The 16,609-nt window shown below is 38.4% G+C and overlaps 1 protein-coding gene across 3 annotated transcripts; it reads right to left on the reverse strand.

The window, feature by feature from the left end:
• Positions 1 to 3,545, reverse strand: LOC137077175 (uncharacterized). 3 transcript variants are annotated; one of them, XR_010905270.1, is made up of 7 exons: positions 3,485 to 3,545; positions 2,956 to 3,306; positions 2,799 to 2,876; positions 2,494 to 2,646; positions 2,376 to 2,413; positions 291 to 1,818; positions 1 to 133 (listed from the first exon to the last, which is right to left on the reverse strand). XR_010905270.1 is itself a non-coding variant. In XM_067445223.1 (6 exons), exons 1-6 carry the CDS (start codon positions 3,522 to 3,524, stop codon positions 1,696 to 1,698), a joined length of 786 nt encoding a protein of 261 aa, XP_067301324.1. In that variant the 5' UTR covers positions 3,525 to 3,545; the 3' UTR covers positions 22 to 1,695. The 3 variants fall into 3 exon arrangements, 1 of the variants encoding a protein (XP_067301324.1); XR_010905269.1 differs by having other exon boundaries at positions 2,376 to 2,416; XM_067445223.1 differs by having other exon boundaries at positions 22 to 1,818; positions 2,376 to 2,416.
• Between the last annotated feature and the right edge of the window lie 13,064 nt (positions 3,546 to 16,609).

Here is a 16,609-nt window from a genome sequence, read left to right on the forward strand (position 1 = left end):
ACAGCACTGCTTGTTTGCTTGAACCAGTGTATGTAGTTTGCTACTTTTGCTGTGTGTTGACACCAAATAGTGACATTGTCTCCTGGTCGAGCTGACACATTGGTTGTGTGAGATGCTGTAGCTGTGAGCAAACCTAAAACCAAATGACTTTATATTAATATTTAGAAGACATATATTGATACCATGCTAAATTAAGGATGTGTATCTCACACCTAATCTTTACTAATTAATCTAGAATTATGCATTCCTATATTGCATGATTGAAGCAATTATAGTGCAGTAATGCTTACCTATGCCACAGATCATCAGCCCTAAAATTATTATATGAACCATCGCTGTACAGAATCAGACTAAAGCCAACAAGGAAATCAATGTGCTTTATTAATATGAGGAGGTGTGGCTTATGCCAACACCCGACTATGACAAACATGTCAATCAATCGCCAACTGCTCAGCTCATATTGCCAGTTCAAAACAAGAAGTATCAATATCAATCAGATTTATTTAAATGTGACGTTTTGTTTACTGCTAAAAAGTGCTGCTAAACTAAAAAGCATAATTGACAATATGTATGTTTGAACATGTCTTTAATTGATCATTTCTGAGTTAAATTAAAGACTTGATACATTTTACAAAACTTGCCAAACTTTATTTTAATTCTCTGAAGGTCTAGGTTTTGATGGGGCATGTGTGATTTGGAGCCTCAGAATTCTGCCTAACCATTTGACCTCCGATTATTACATGTGACCCTGGAGTCATAAGAGTCCATTTTCTTTTTTAATTGAGAGTAGACATCTTCTGGAAACTGAAGAAATAAGCTTTTCATTGATGTCTGTATTTTTTTAGGATATGGCAATATTTGTCCGAGATAAATCTGGAATCTGAGGGTGCAAACAAAATCTAAATATTGAGAAAATCACCTTTAGAGTTGTCCAAATAAAGTCCTTAGCAATGCATTTTACTACTTATAATACATTTAATGTATTTACATTAGAAATTTTTACAAAATATCTCCATGGAACATAACTTAATATTCTAATGATTTTTGACTAAAAAAATTATATATTTGACCTATACAATGTATTGTTGGCTTTTGCTACAAATATACCTGTGCGATTTACACTCAAAAATTGGTGCTATTTGGCACTAAAAGTGGTTCTTGGCTTGTAATCATAGGGGAACCACTTTTGGTGCCAAATTGCTCGATATCTTTAAAGGTGATCTACAGCATCTTTGTCAAATGGTGATATGTAGAACCCATAAAAGGTGCCCTATCGCATTTTATTTCTTCCTCAATAATGCTGCTAAACGGCACCAACGGTAGTTATTTGGCGTGTAAAGAACCTTTAAAAGGGTTTGTAAGGTTCTTTGTACGGCAGTGGTGCTATATAGCACCTTTACCACCCCAAAGAACCACTGAAAAAACGCTGAAGAACCGTACAGGGGCATAACATGTTCTGTATATGGTAACGGTGCTATATAGCACTTCAGTTATCCCAAAGAACTGCTGAAGAGCCGCTGAAGAACCAAGATTTGGTGCTACACCGCACTTAAAGGGGTTCACTATTTGATTACAAGCCAAAGAACCACTTTTGGTACAATATCACCATTTTTTTTAAAGAGTATATGACTCCTTTGTAATAAATAAAATAAACTGGGATATTTTCTGGTGTTAAAAATAAACCATAGTTCATTATCAAATAAGTTTCGGGTATTTTGAAGTAGTGTCGGTGTGCACAGCAGTCGTGTCCTCAGTTTGTCTTCCTGCTGTTCTGGGTCTCTTGAAATGCACCGCAGCATATTCTACTGAATCATTTTCCTGCAAAGAAGCAGAAATGTGTTTCAAGAATCTAATCCAAGTCATCATGACATCTTGATTTTATTCTCAGGCCTCTGTTTTCCTCTGTCTTTGCCCAAAATAATTCTTAAACCAAAGAAAAAAGAGCTTCAGTTCACGTCCTTAACTGCCAACAGAATTAGAAATAATAATGTTTGTTCAGAATCATAAAATAATTGTTAATATATTATGCAAATCTTTAATGCTTTTAATGCACATCAAATGTTGACACAACTTAATTTACTAAATTGCAGATCGCTTCAATGTATGTTCGGCAAAAATCAAAAGCATGTCCAACAGAGAGAAGCATCGCAGTTGTTCATTTCAAATCAATTAATTCGTTTCATCTCGTTCTTTATAAAAAGGTAAAAGAAACCAGTGTGGGAGGAAACACAACTTCAGCGTCTCACTAAGAGTACAATGGCAGTTATTTTAAAAAGAAACAGAACAAAGACGGAGATTTGCTTGATCTCATTTCTACTTTGAGATATTTTGAAATAGTTTGTAGTCTGTAATATAATCAAAGTCTGTGAGTTTACCTTTTCATCTTCGTGCTGTTGTGTTTGACATTCAGAGACTGCTGCAAAGCAGAGAAAAAGACAATTAGATGCTGTTAAGATATCCATTTAAATGTTACATTTGTGATTGATCTGTTACCTTTTTTATCCTTCTGCTTTTTGTGTTCATTGATAATCCCCATAATTAGAGGAATAATACATGTAAAAAAAATTATGCCACCAAATAGGAGGGTCAGCGTGAAATATATATCTCTAGAACATTCCTCAGTAGACACGGGCGATTCCTCATCATCTGTGAATAAGTGGACATTTCAGTTATGCACTTTAAGTGACGCCACAAAAAACACATTATATATATATATATAGTAGAGTAAAAAAGAGAGTAAACAATAAACAATATCTGCAGATTTAATTAAGCATTGAAAGGAAAAAAAACAATCATACCCTTTTTTGAGCTTCCTGTGTCATTTTCGTCTGATGTGACATTCGTTTCAGAAATGTTCTTTTCTGGAAAATGACTATCTGTTGTGTTTGTGAGAAGAAAAGAGCATTAAACGTTATATAAAAATTACAGTAAGTGAGAGAGCTTCAAAAAGAGTACCTTTCACTTCAAGCCGGGTTCCATTGCCAAATGTCATGCGATATCCCGGAGCTCCACAAAAGTAGAAGCCAGAATCAGAAATACGTGCATGCTTTATTGTTAGAGAGGTGTTTTTCCTAAACTGATTCATATCCAATTGGTCTTTTGTAAAACCATTGAAATATGTCGGCTGTACCGTCTGAAGACTTTCGGTGTATAACATGTGCGCAATAGTCCTCGGTACATCACCGTCAGTTTGTTTAAACCAGCACAGGTTTCCAGAAACGTGGATATCATGTGCACACCACATAGTGACACTTTGTCCGGGCTGAACTTGTATACTTGCTACAGAAAACATTACTTGGAGAAAACCTGAAAAACATTAAACAAAAAAAGTAAAACCATAGCACACCACAAAGCAACACTTTTACATTCAAACTGTCTCCCCATTTTAATAACTCTCCAAAGATTTCATTACATGTCTCGTGTCATATAATTATAGTTTACAGTAGATAATACAGTAGATAATACAGTAGATAATAGTTCTTACCTGTCTCAAAGAACAATAATGCTTTTGAAATAGGTAACATTTCTGCTCTGAGTCAAACCAGAGCTGAAGAGGAAATTAAGTGGGCGATTTCAATGTGTTTTATATATAAGAAGGAGGAGTGGCTTTTCGCACAGAAAAAGATGGTAGACCTGCCAATGAAAAGGCCAGTCAAGGGTCAGACCCACACAGAGCTGAGATACAAGAAATCTCTATAGAGATCATAATCAAATACAGAATATGGACTGATGAAGGCACTATTACACTACTCTGTTTAGTCTTCTTTTATTTAGTGAGATAATTAATATATAGGCCAATTAATGATTTTTCAGCCTTGAAATTTTATAATCTGATAATCTATAAATGAAAAAATTAACCTAAAGTATTCTACTACCTTATAGACCAGGTTGAAGGCCTGCTTATCTACATATGATGTTACACTCGATGCCCTTAAATTCTCATTCTAATTCTAATTTAACTAAGGCCCAGACCTGGTTTAATCTAAGCTCTGTCTGTGAAACTAGACCATAATTAGCAAGTCTCCCTCAATGTAGCCCCCTAGTGGTTTTCGCAATCATAGCCAGTATCCTACTTTACAAAAACGCATTGCTAGATGGTGGGTGGGTCCATATTGCTCAGTTGGTTAATAACTTGATGACAGTCTTGAAATAAAAAAACGCTAATGGAAAAATGCTGCTGGGCACGATGCACATGCACATCCAGGGCACGAAGCTCCCGTTCCACCACATCCCAAAGATGCTCTATTGGGTTGAGATCTGGTGACTGTGTTCAAGAAACCAATTTGAAATGATTCGAGCTTTGTGACATGGTGCATTATCCTGCTGGAAGTAGCCATCAGAGGATGGGGGTATTTTGGTCATAAAGGGATGGACATGGTCAGAAACAATGATCAGGTAGGCCGTGGCATTTAAACGATGCCCAATTGGGACTAAGGGGCCTAAAGTGAAAATCCCAGTAACTGAGCAGGTGTTCCTAATAATCCTTTAGGTGAGTGTATATATGTACTGTGTGTGTGTGCATGCATGTATGTATGTATGCGTTATATTTTTATATAAAACTATATTATAATTCACATGACCGGGAGAGAAGAGAAGTCGTTTCGAGGGGAGGTAAATGTATTTGATTAAAGATTATAGGGGTAATTTTTTTTTTTTTTTTAATTAATGAAGTGCACACTGCACAGATTTAATTTATAGTAAACACTACAATATCACATAAAAATACAAAATGTAAAAAAAAAAATCTGTGGAATTTTATTTTTTTCATGCTTTAAAATAACTTGAAATTAATTATACCTTTGGATATGCAAATAGCTCAGACTTCCAGATCCACTCAGGCAACAACATAAATGCTACACAATGGTAAGTGGACATTTTAATTCAGCCATACAGTATGTGTGAACTGAAGGGGGGAATTTTGAAATCCACTGCCGCTTCAATATACCTGTATATATTTATATCCTATAACTTCATAATCAAAACCTTAATTAATATTTATCTTCCTATATTACCTATATTATTATAATGATTCTATCCAGTTATGATTTTGCTTTGTTTCTTGTTTTCTAAAGTGTGTATTTGGTCTCTGAGGAGTGACTGAGGGTCTGGCCTAGAGATGTGTGATGTGTCACTAAACAATGGCAACAAGGTTGTGTGTTTGGATTTGAGGTATCACACACCCCTAACATGTCAGGAGTGCAGTAACAGGGTTTGCTCACTTAGCCCGGCTTCCAGATATGAAATATGGATTTGTCTTTCATTTAATTTATTATGTTTTATTCCTTTTATATTTCCTTTTACTGAAACACTAAAAAGTCAAGATGAACATTGCCTGTACTATTGTGTGTCCCTCTCACTGAAAGAAAGCACATGTTATCAGTATGTTTTGGTAAGAACTGGTTAGAACTGGAGCTTAATCAGCACCAACCTTGGAGAGACTGTGTATCTGTGTATGTGCGCAATATTCTGTTACAGATCAGAATGGTGTTCAATAGGCACCCTAAGAGATGGGTGGACTTGTTGTTCTGGGCAAGCTGGCTCTGCTCCAGATCTGGAAGGTCACTACGGGCCTAATTCTGGGGTGAAAGCATCAACAAGTGACACGTCAGTGGAAACGTGCATCAGATTAACTGACTCGAGTGGAAATTTACCATGACTGTTTATTGTCTCTGAGCCAATCAGAACCATCCACATCGCAGTAATGACGTGGATAAGACCTTGAAAACGGTATAACTGTTGGGACAATTGTATGTACGATAGGGCGAGGCAACGAGACGGTGAGAGAGGGAGCGCGGCCTACGAACTCCTTGTGAGACTTGAAGCTGACTTCTGCTTTTGAAACTGCAAACTATTCTTAAGTAAATTTTTCTTTTATTTAATTGCAATGCTGACTCTGTCTTCATTTCTTCACTACTGGTCCTGGGTCATAAGCTGTTAACCCCTAACAGTTTTGGTGGAGGATGCGGGCAATCATTCCTTGGTGACACCCCTGGCAAAACAACAAATAAGGTAGTAGAAAGCTTTAATTATTTGGATAGGGTTATCTGAATGGAAGAGATGGTAAAGGGGAACGAGAGAGCTTCACTTCGATAGGAGTGAGGAGTTGATTATACTTGTGTGATAGTATAAAGTAAAGTCGCTGATGGCATCGTTACGGTTAACGGTAGAAGGCAGCGCATTGAAGCGTACTCAAGAAAGGGGGCCCCGGTGGGCATTTAGTGCGGTCACTACCCCTACAGGAGTACGTCCCTGGAACGGTGTGTGAGTCCAGTAGGCATCGCAAACCTGCGCTCTCTCTTCCATCTCAGATAAGGGGATCCCCGAACTTAGAGTTTAGAAATTAGTGAATCAGGCAGTCAGTGAATAAAATATTAGTTATTAGTTAAACAATATAAAAATAGATTCAGGAGTTGTTTGCCAGGGATGCATCTGGAACGATCCCGAGTAAAATAAATATTGTGGCGCAAATTGGCACGGACCAGTATGTGTGACGTTTTCGTACAAGTGTCCTTTGCAGTTTCATCATGCAGAAGCCACAGCTGTGTTGGGTAAAGATCGCCGCCTCCATCTCTTGCTGTTTCGGTGAGTATAAACTTTGACTAAAATATGGCTGATAAATTGTGAGATGATCAGTAACTTGATCAGTCTTGATAATATGTTGAAATGAAAGAGAGCAAATGCTGTAACTAGCGTTGCTCTGAAGCCCTCACTTAAAAGAAATTTGCAGAACATTTTAATAAAAAAAAATTAAAACATGGAAGCAAGGTTTTAATTCAGACTGAAAAGTTAAATAGCAACCTGACTTGCTACAAACAAAGAGTGCTTATTAATGAATTTGTAGAATGGGTGGGGTTTAACCCCTGAAAGAAAAATCCCAGAAGATAACTGAGGGATGGTATAGTCTAATTGCCAAACGTAATAATGTCTGAAATTACTGGAATTGAGTTGTAGTCTGAAAAAGGGCTTGAGATTGTTTTTGAAAAAGTGAAAACACCAAGATGTGTGAGCAGCCAGTCTTATCTGCCCCCTCCCCTCTCGCGCGCTCTTCTCTTCTCTGACTGTCCGAGCGAGTGCCGCTTTAGGCACCGCCTTACAGACTGGGAACTAGACTGAAACATGCCAGTTGCTAAATGACAGAGAGTTTTAATTGTGGTCAGCAGGGCCATTTTGTATGTAACTGTAACTTCCCACCCATAAGGTGTAGAAATGGTGGCAAATCAGCCCATCAGATTCAATTTTGTAGATGAAACAAAGTAAGAAAGTAACAAAGTGAAATATGAATATAAGGTCTTAAGTAATTATTTTTGAAGGAAAGATCTATGATAATTAATTAAAATTATGTGGTAAAATCAAAGACATTGACTGAAAAACGTGAGGCAAGAAAATGTATAAATAGTAACGTAGAAGTTTACATGACAAATGTATGAAAAAGGTGGTTCCTGTTACTCTAACTCTTGAAAAATTCTAATAATGTTAATTTGCCTCAATGATGGTAAAAACAGTTTTTATAAGATAAATTGGTGTTAATATGTTAAAAAAACCCTAGATGCTGAGGTTTTGGTTTCAAAAGATAAGCTGGTGCAGAGCTGTAATAAAACAATTCGCTTATCTGAATCTGGCCCCCACCATTTCTGGTGCTATGGCCGAACTTGCAAGAGTAACAGAGACTTAATCTGAGAAATTTGTAGTTTCTAAATTAATTGTATGGGAAAAAGACAAATATAAAATAAATTAATTGAAAATGTGATCTCTGTCTAAGGATAGAGTTTAAAGGAAATGTTTGATGACTTTCTTGAAAACAATTTTAATTTCTAGCCAGATCTTATGCTGAGCTAGTGTGAGTAGTATAAAGTTTATGAAAACGGAGGGAACCATCCTGAATAACTCAGAGTCTCTCTCTCATTCAAAACCAGCTCAAAGCTGTTATCTGAGCCTTTGTCATAGGTGATAAGTGATTTCTAGTAAAAGCACAGTGCATCAGTTGAAAATCATTGAGACAGTGATTTGTTAAAAAGAGTGAAAGAGTGCCATTAGGAGGGCAATAATAAAGGTATAAAATGTTTTTAAATACAGAATATTAATGAATTTAAATTTTTAAAATAAATTATCCCATGACCAGTAACATCTTTGTCTAATCTTAGCCGCCACCATGCACAGGACCAATTGATCAGGTCAGAGTCAACATGCAGAACATTAAATTGCATTGACAGTGGTTATGGCTAAATTCACTGAGTATAATCTACGCATTATCTTGCGGTTTGGATGATGTAATTGATATCAGTGATTAAGTAGTGTTATGATTAACCTGTCTCCATGTTTTACCTATAGTTAGCAGACTAAATGGCTCTGGTGACTCTTGAATGCACTTTCCCCAAGGCTCCAGAAAAACATCTGATCCATTTTAAGGGTCAAAGATCTCAAGCGATGACCAATGTGAATGAGGGTGATTCGCCTAAGACGGGTAAGATCCTCTTTTGGCCAGCGGGGGACGACCTAAGACATGGGGGTCACCGCCATTGGGCACTTCCAAGAAGGGAGGTGTTTTTATGTGAGGTGTGAATGAGAGTTGAACCGATGTCTGTGAGGCCAGCAGCATCAGTAAGGGGGGACGCTGTGGTTGTAGGGGCCGAGAGTCCAGACAGGACACAGCATGGCCTGCCCTAATAATGGCTCCTCCATACCGCTCACACAAGTACCGCACTGTTTGAGAATGCCAGGGAAGACCCTGAGTGAAAGTTATGATGGTAAAGGTCATTCAAGAGCCAGCTGAGACCATGAGGTGATTGTCAATAACTTTTGTGGAGACCAGAACAAAAATGTATTAATTAGATCAGTAAAACTGTGTGATATTGAACTAATATTTCCATATCATGAGTTTAATCCTGCAGGTCATTAGATATGGCAGAGGAGAATTTGGAGGCATGGTGGTGTCTAAAGATAAGGACAGCTGTTGAAGTTTAAACAGGAGGTCTGGATAACAAAAGGTATTTAACTAAAATATCTTGAAGAAAAAAAATTCATAGCATAACTTATTTTGAAATGATTATATAGCTCTAATTGGAAAGTTAAACATTTACATTTCTGATACAAATTTATTATTTAAGGATAAACCAATTTCAAAAACTTTGTGAAGATTAAAGGTTAATGAATTGAATATAAGAGACTATCCGTGTAAGAGAGAAAGAGAGACTGCTTGAGAAGGAGGAATGGTGCTCTGTCTGTTATCGTCCTGCTAAAGCTGAGACAAAACAAAAGCAATGATATCAGAACCAAAACAACCCAGCTGACATCTCTAAAAATGAAGGAATAATGAATAGACATGATTTGAAAATTGGTTAAGAAACCAAGAACTGAGATTAAATATTTTTTAGTTAACACTAAAAGCAAATTTTGATAATGAGCAATTCAAAATTATATGTTTAATGTGTGTGTTTGTTGATGACTGCACTTTATGTTTTGTATGTTGGTTTGTGAAACTGTTCTGTCCTGATAGTGTGTGTGAGGTCATTAACCTCTGGAATGAGTGTTTATCATTACAGAAGGGTTAAGGCAAACGACATCTTTTAAAGAAACTGCTAATTCTGAAGGAATCTGGGAAAAGTTGATCCAGAACATGGGACGAGCTTTAAGTAGACTGGTATCCAGCTCTGTCTGTTACTGGTAATTATGACTAATTTTGTCATTTATGATGCTGATTTGAATTAATCTCTGGATTAGTTGAAGTGGAATTATAAAGTTAAAGATTGCCGTTTCTTAATGGGTTAAACACCCATCTCTAAATTTATCTGAGGGTTTAAATTGAAATATTCAATTGATTAGAAATGATAAACATAAATGTTAGAAACTTGACGGCAGAGACAAAGTGACAAATTGGCTGAAGTCACTATATAAATCATCCAGAGAATCCCTCATATTTCTGAAGGCAGAAGGGCGACGAAAAAGATCACTTCTAAAAGAAAAAAAAGTTTGATTTTTATTTTTCATCCCTTAAATGGATGCAGGACATTAGATGTCTAGTAATAATGTTAAAGGAGCATGTGACTAAGTTTTTCTGTGTGACTGGGATTGAGAGATAATGTAAAATTATATTTTGGTTTCTGTAGAGCAGTAGAGATAAGACTGAAACAATAATGATCACATGGTGCATCAGCAGACTTACTATTTTGATAAAGAATAATCTGACAAGTTAAAACGAGAGAGAAATAGCCCTAAAGATTAATGTTGAGAAAATAAAACTTCTGACATAATTTATGAACACTTTACATCAAATTAAGTTAATATTGAACAATGAATGATTTTCAAAATACAGATTGTTTTAAAGCAGATTTAAATAAATTGATGATGACAGTACAAATTTGAATACTTTATAAAGTAATATGGGAGATTATGGTAATTTGTAAGTTCTTGGTAAAATTATAACAATTTTGGTGTAAGTGGCAAAGGAAGGCTAGTGAGGATTTGATGAGAAGTATCACTGCCAGATGACATAAATCAACAGGGTTAAGATTTTGGTCATTTGGAGCTTACGCCTAAAGAGTTTTAATGGACAAGACATTGAAAGAAAAATGTTACTTTAAAGGAAACCCTAATGAATGGATTTTGAATGGTTTACTAAATAACATGGGTTTGAAAAGTTATTTTGAAAAATAATTGGTATTGAGTATGATTAAGCACAATGTCACAAGATAAAGATGTGAACAAGCTGGTTGAATGTAATACAAATGGATAATTATGTCATTTTGATGAAGTTTTCAACATTAACAATTTTATGGTTATGTTAATTTAAGTTAAAAATGATGTGGGCTATCATGAGTGAAAACTGGATTTGATGGAAAAAGCAAGTGTAACAAAAAGGTTTGAGTATGTGGAAATCTATGTGGAAAAGAAAATGGAGTTATGAAAATAACAAGAAAATAATTGATAACAAGAAGGTTCTTGAGTAAAATCAGCGAAAAGCGAATGAAATGGATGTTATGTACATGTTTGAGAAAGAAATGAATAGGATGTGTAATTAAGATGGTACATGTATGTAGACTGTAAACTGAAGGATGTTTTATGCAGAGACTGAGACTTTTGGATGGATTATTATGCCTATTTATTTTGTTTATTTTTATTTCAGACCACTGTTGTTTTTGAAGATGAAGAAGGTCTGTGTTTTGAAAGAAATGTATTTAAAATCCCTCTTTTTAGATGAGATATCTTGGTATTTATAATGGGGTGGTATTTAACATGGGGTGCTAATGTAGTATGTCCTCTTGAGGATGAATATGTGCTTATTGTAATCAATCAAGCCATTGATAAAACTAAATTAGATGAGATTAATATTGGTTGAAGTTAAATCCCTGAGGGGAAAAGAGATTTTCTTTTTTTCAAAGATTATAAACTAAAAAGGGGAGGGCATTGAACATTATGAAGCGGCCTAAAATTGGTAGACCAACTTTAGGGGGTCATTGGGACCCCAAAATTGGCCTTTAGGAGGGAGTGAAGGGGGGAATTTTGAAATCCACTGCCGCTTCAATATACCTGTATATATTTATATCCTATAACTTCATAATCAAAACCTTAATTAATATTTATCTTCCTATATTACCTATATTATTATAATGATTCTATCCAGTTATGATTTTGCTTTGTTTCTTGTTTTCTAAAGTGTGTATTTGGTCTCTGAGGAGTGACTGAGGGTCTGGCCTAGAGATGTGTGATGTGTCACTAAACAATGGCAACAAGGTTGTGTGTTTGGATTTGAGGTATCACACACCCCTAACATGTCAGGAGTGCAGTAACAGGGTTTGCTCACTTAGCCCGGCTTCCAGATATGAAATATGGATTTGTCTTTCATTTAATTTATTATGTTTTATTCCTTTTATATTTCCTTTTACTGAAACACTAAAAAGTCAAGATGAACATTGCCTGTACTATTGTGTGTCCCTCTCACTGAAAGAAAGCACATGTTATCAGTATGTTTTGGTAAGAACTGGTTAGAACTGGAGCTTAATCAGCACCAACCTTGGAGAGACTGTGTATCTGTGTATGTGCGCAATATTCTGTTACAGATCAGAATGGTGTTCAATAGGCACCCTAAGAGATGGGTGGACTTGTTGTTCTGGGCAAGCTGGCTCTGCTCCAGATCTGGAAGGTCACTACGGGCCTAATTCTGGGGTGAAAGCATCAACAAGTGACACGTCAGTGGAAACGTGCATCAGATTAACTGACTCGAGTGGAAATTTACCATGACTGTTTATTGTCTCTGAGCCAATCAGAACCATCCACATCGCAGTAATGACGTGGATAAGACCTTGAAAACGGTATAACTGTTGGGACAATTGTATGTACGATAGGGCGAGGCAACGAGACGGTGAGAGAGGGAGCGCGGCCTACGAACTCCTTGTGAGACTTGAAGCTGACTTCTGCTTTTGAAACTGCAAACTATTCTTAAGTAAATTTTTCTTTTATTTAATTGCAATGCTGACTCTGTCTTCATTTCTTCACTACTGGTCCTGGGTCATAAGCTGTTAACCCCTAACAGAACCATAAACTGATTCAAAGGGAAAAGAGGAAGAGCTAATTACAGAGTCGTCTACAAGTCAGCATTGCAAAGAATGTACGCGGCTGATACGGGCTGCAGCTCTCTGAACTAACCAATCAGAATAGAGACCCAAACGACGCAATATTGTTGTGTGAGGGTTAGAATCCAGTGCATTCAGTAGATTGTACTGTTGTTTAACAACAATTGTTCAGCTGACAAAATGTCTTTCTGCATAAAAAAAAAAAAAAAAACTTTCAGTTGACAAACACTCCATAAAAAAGTTTACAATTTGTGAGTTGTGAAAATGTTGTTATCTGGGACATTTGTGGTAATTAACAGATGGTTACTGAGTAGATCGTTCTGTGGGATGCGTTTTCATTAAAAAAATCGAATGTAAAGAGGTTTATCTCTAAAAACAGATTAGCTTATAACACTTGTCTATGGGGCACACAGTAGTGAAATTAAATTGCTAGTTGGGACATTCTACCAGAAAAGTACATTATCTTGAATCGTTTACAGTGAATAACAAGTATTTAATACAAAAATCTCTGACTGATGGTTGATTTCTGTGAGCTGTTCTGTAAAGGAATATGCCATTTATTCGGTTCTCAGATTTTTTTTTAAAATTAAAAAACACTTTTTAAAAATACAAATCCTGTCCTTGTCTCAGCCAAATTGGAGCTGCAGCTTTCATAGTTTTGCTATGCTAAAAACTTTTGTTATAAAAAAATCTCCACCAATAACAAGTTTAAGTTGTTATCATTCACAGCATTGATTAAAAACATGAAATTTGATATAAATTCTACAAAAACTATTTTACAACTGTCCCCGTGTTTTCGGTCTGTCCTGTCATGTTTACATAAAACTCTTCCTAAAATGTGTGCGATACACCTTTAAGGGTATAATTCAGAGGAAGTGACATAATTTGAATTTGAGGAGAAGCTGACACTGATCAAGGATGAGTTCTGTAATTTAATTTAATGATTTTAAGCTTGTTTTTGTATAGTTTTAGACAAGCTAAAGGGTCAGGCCCTGTCACGGTAAAATATCCCCGAAAATAATGACAATGTTTTAGGTCCAAAACATGTCTAAAAGTTGAATGAAATTCCTTCTTTACATGTTAACAGTTTTTTATGCTGGCAGGCTGATTAATGGCAGTTTAAAATGGTTGACCATCAGGCCCTGTCACATCCCCAGGATCATGGCCTTCAAGGTTAGAAAAGGCTACCATCACAGTACCACTTCATATTACAGCTTGGTAATAACAGGGTGATACCATTGTAATATCAATATTATTACATAGGAAATTACATGCAATTGCTGTTATTACCATGTCATTTCCTAAGCAATAATGTTGATATTACCACAGTATTACCCTGTTATTACTGCGCCGTACTATAATGTAGTACCACAGTTACTTTACATTGTGCTATTCAGTTAAATGCCTATTGGATACAATTGTTAAAATCATTAAATTAAATGTTTTATATTGAAATAAAATTAGTTTATTGAATTGAAAAAGATGTTTGGACTTTGTCCATTCAGTTGTCATTATGAATTAGCTTCTTATTATCTCCTTGGCTGAACTTAACTTTTTCATAGTCTAATATTAGATTAACATTAAAATTATAATAATTTAAAATAGGAAAGCTTATCAAAACTTAAATAAAGAACACAAAACCTAACTTGTTTTGCATTAACAAAATCCATAAAGTCAGTCCTGTCACGCCATGGTCAGCCCTGCCACACAGGAAATGTACTATTTGAGGAAATATTGATGCATTAATCTCTTGAACTGTGTAGATGAACGGTGGGGTATATATCCTTGTAAGGCCGCCAAAATCGTCCCAATGGAGGCTAACAATTGGTGGCTGGGTCGCTGCGCGTTCGGTTTTTTCAGCTGGGAAAAGGGATTTTATTTCAATTCCTCCTTATCTCAACTCAACTCAACTCAACTTTATTTCTAAAGCACTTTCAAAACCATTAGAATGGACCAAAGTGCTGTCCATGAGTATAAAACAACATCAGAAGATACAACAATTTACAATAACACACACACACAAAAAACGTCTCGGTTACGTATGTAACCCTCGTTCCCTGAAGGAGGGAATGGAGACGTACGTCAGAACTGAACCGACGAATTGGGATCTGCCCTCAGAGACCTATCCACTTCGAGTGTGTAAAAACGAGCCAATCGGAGATTGGCATGTGATCCACACATTCCACGCTCCGCCCCGCAGCGCGGGTATAAATAGGAAGTGGAATGGTAGATCAAATGCTTTTTTCAACTGAGGAGCCGAATACGTGACTGGGCTCCTAGCTGAAGCACAGCTCCTGGCGACGGGACGTACGTCTCCGTTCCCTCCTTCAGGGAACGAGGGTTACATACGTAACCGAGACGTTCCCTTTCAGTCGGTCACGTTCGACGTACGTCAGAACTGAACCGACGAATTGGGATCCCTTTGGAAAACGCCAGGATGCTGGCCCTTCCAGCATCCTGCTTGAGCGCACTGGACCGTCTAGTATGGTACGGAAGTCAGGGCTCCAAGCAGGGAGGTCAGTCACTGCTGTTTCTGCAAGACCCACTTAGAGTGACCATAGACCGCTGGGAGCGTGCCCTCTCGGAAGAGGTACGCTGCGGGGGCACGTCCTTCAGGGAAGGGGTGGTGGCGGAATACACATAAGGACTAACCTGGCAGGGTAGTGCAACATATGGCAGTCTCTGGGGTGGTTCCAACCTAATTGTAGGGGGGAAAGAACACGCCCAGAGACGACAGAGCGGGCTCTGTCGAGGGAAAGAGACGGGGCTAGCCCGAAGGGTAGCTGATACCGTGGACGAATACACATATGGGGTTGCCGTGAGGGAACCGCTACATATGGAACCCAGCCTACAACCACGTTCCACAAGCATACGGGTGCAGGCCTAGCGTCAGACGGTCCGCAACGTCTGACACCGCATGGGGTGACGGAGGAGCTCGACAGGGTTAGCCGGTTTCCCGGGGAACACAACTGGAGACAATAGACGCACGTATCCGGCCCAGAGGGCGGGAGTGGCGTTGCAAGCCGACACTTAGAACGGGCACTTAATGCTCCTGGCCACCAGGGGCGAGGATGCGGGAAGATACCGGCTCTACACGTAAGCTATAAAACCTAGCAAACGTGTTAGGTGTCGCCCAGCCCGCAGCTCTACAAATGTCTGTCAGCGAGGCGCCTTGAGCCAGCGCCCAGGAAGACGCAACACTCCTAGTGGAGTGTGCTCTTACACCGAACGGGCAAGGCACGTCTTGGGACTGGTAAGCCAAGACTATAGCATCCACTATCCAGTGGGCTAACCTCTGCTTGGAGACAGCCTTTCCCTTCTGCTGGCCTCCGTAACAGACGAAGAGTTGCTCTGAGGTCCGAAAGCTTTGGGTCCGGTCAATGTAAGGGCGAAGAGCGCGGACCGGACACAACAAAGCCAGGGCTGGGTCTGCCTCCTCCGAAGGCAGCGCTTGCAGGTTCACCACCTGGTCCCGGAAGGGAGTGGTAGGAACCTTGGGCACGTATCCGGGCCTGGGTCTCAGGACAACGTGAGAGTTGCCAGGCCCGAACTCTAGGCGCGATTCGCTGACCGAAAGTGCGTGCAGGTCCCCTACCCTCTTGATTGAGGCCAAAGCAGTCAAGAGCACTGTCTTCGTTGACAGGATTTTAATCTCAATGGACTCCAAAGGCTCGAAGGGAGGGCTCTGAAGTGCTCTGAGCACTAGAGCCAAGTCCCAAGAGGGTATCGAGGATGGACGAGGAGGATTTAGTCTCCTCGCACCTCTGAGGAACCTGACGATTAGGTCGTGCTTTCCCACGGACTTACCTTCGACTGCGTCGTGATACGCCGCTATTGCGGCGACGTACACTTTGAGGGTGGAGGGAGACAGCCTTCGCTCCAACCCGTCTTGCAGGAAGGAAAGCACAACACCAATCGAACACCTTCGGGGGTCTTCCCGGCGGGAAGAGCACCACTCAACGAACAGGTTCCACTTCAGTACATAGAGGCGCCTCGTAGAGGGGGCTCTAGCTGAAGAGATGGTATCTACGACTGCTTGTGGT

The sequence above is a fragment of the Pseudorasbora parva genome, chromosome 1 (assembly GCF_024679245.1).
Source record: "Pseudorasbora parva isolate DD20220531a chromosome 1, ASM2467924v1, whole genome shotgun sequence".
NCBI classification, from domain to species: Eukaryota; Metazoa; Chordata; class Actinopteri; order Cypriniformes; family Gobionidae; genus Pseudorasbora; species Pseudorasbora parva.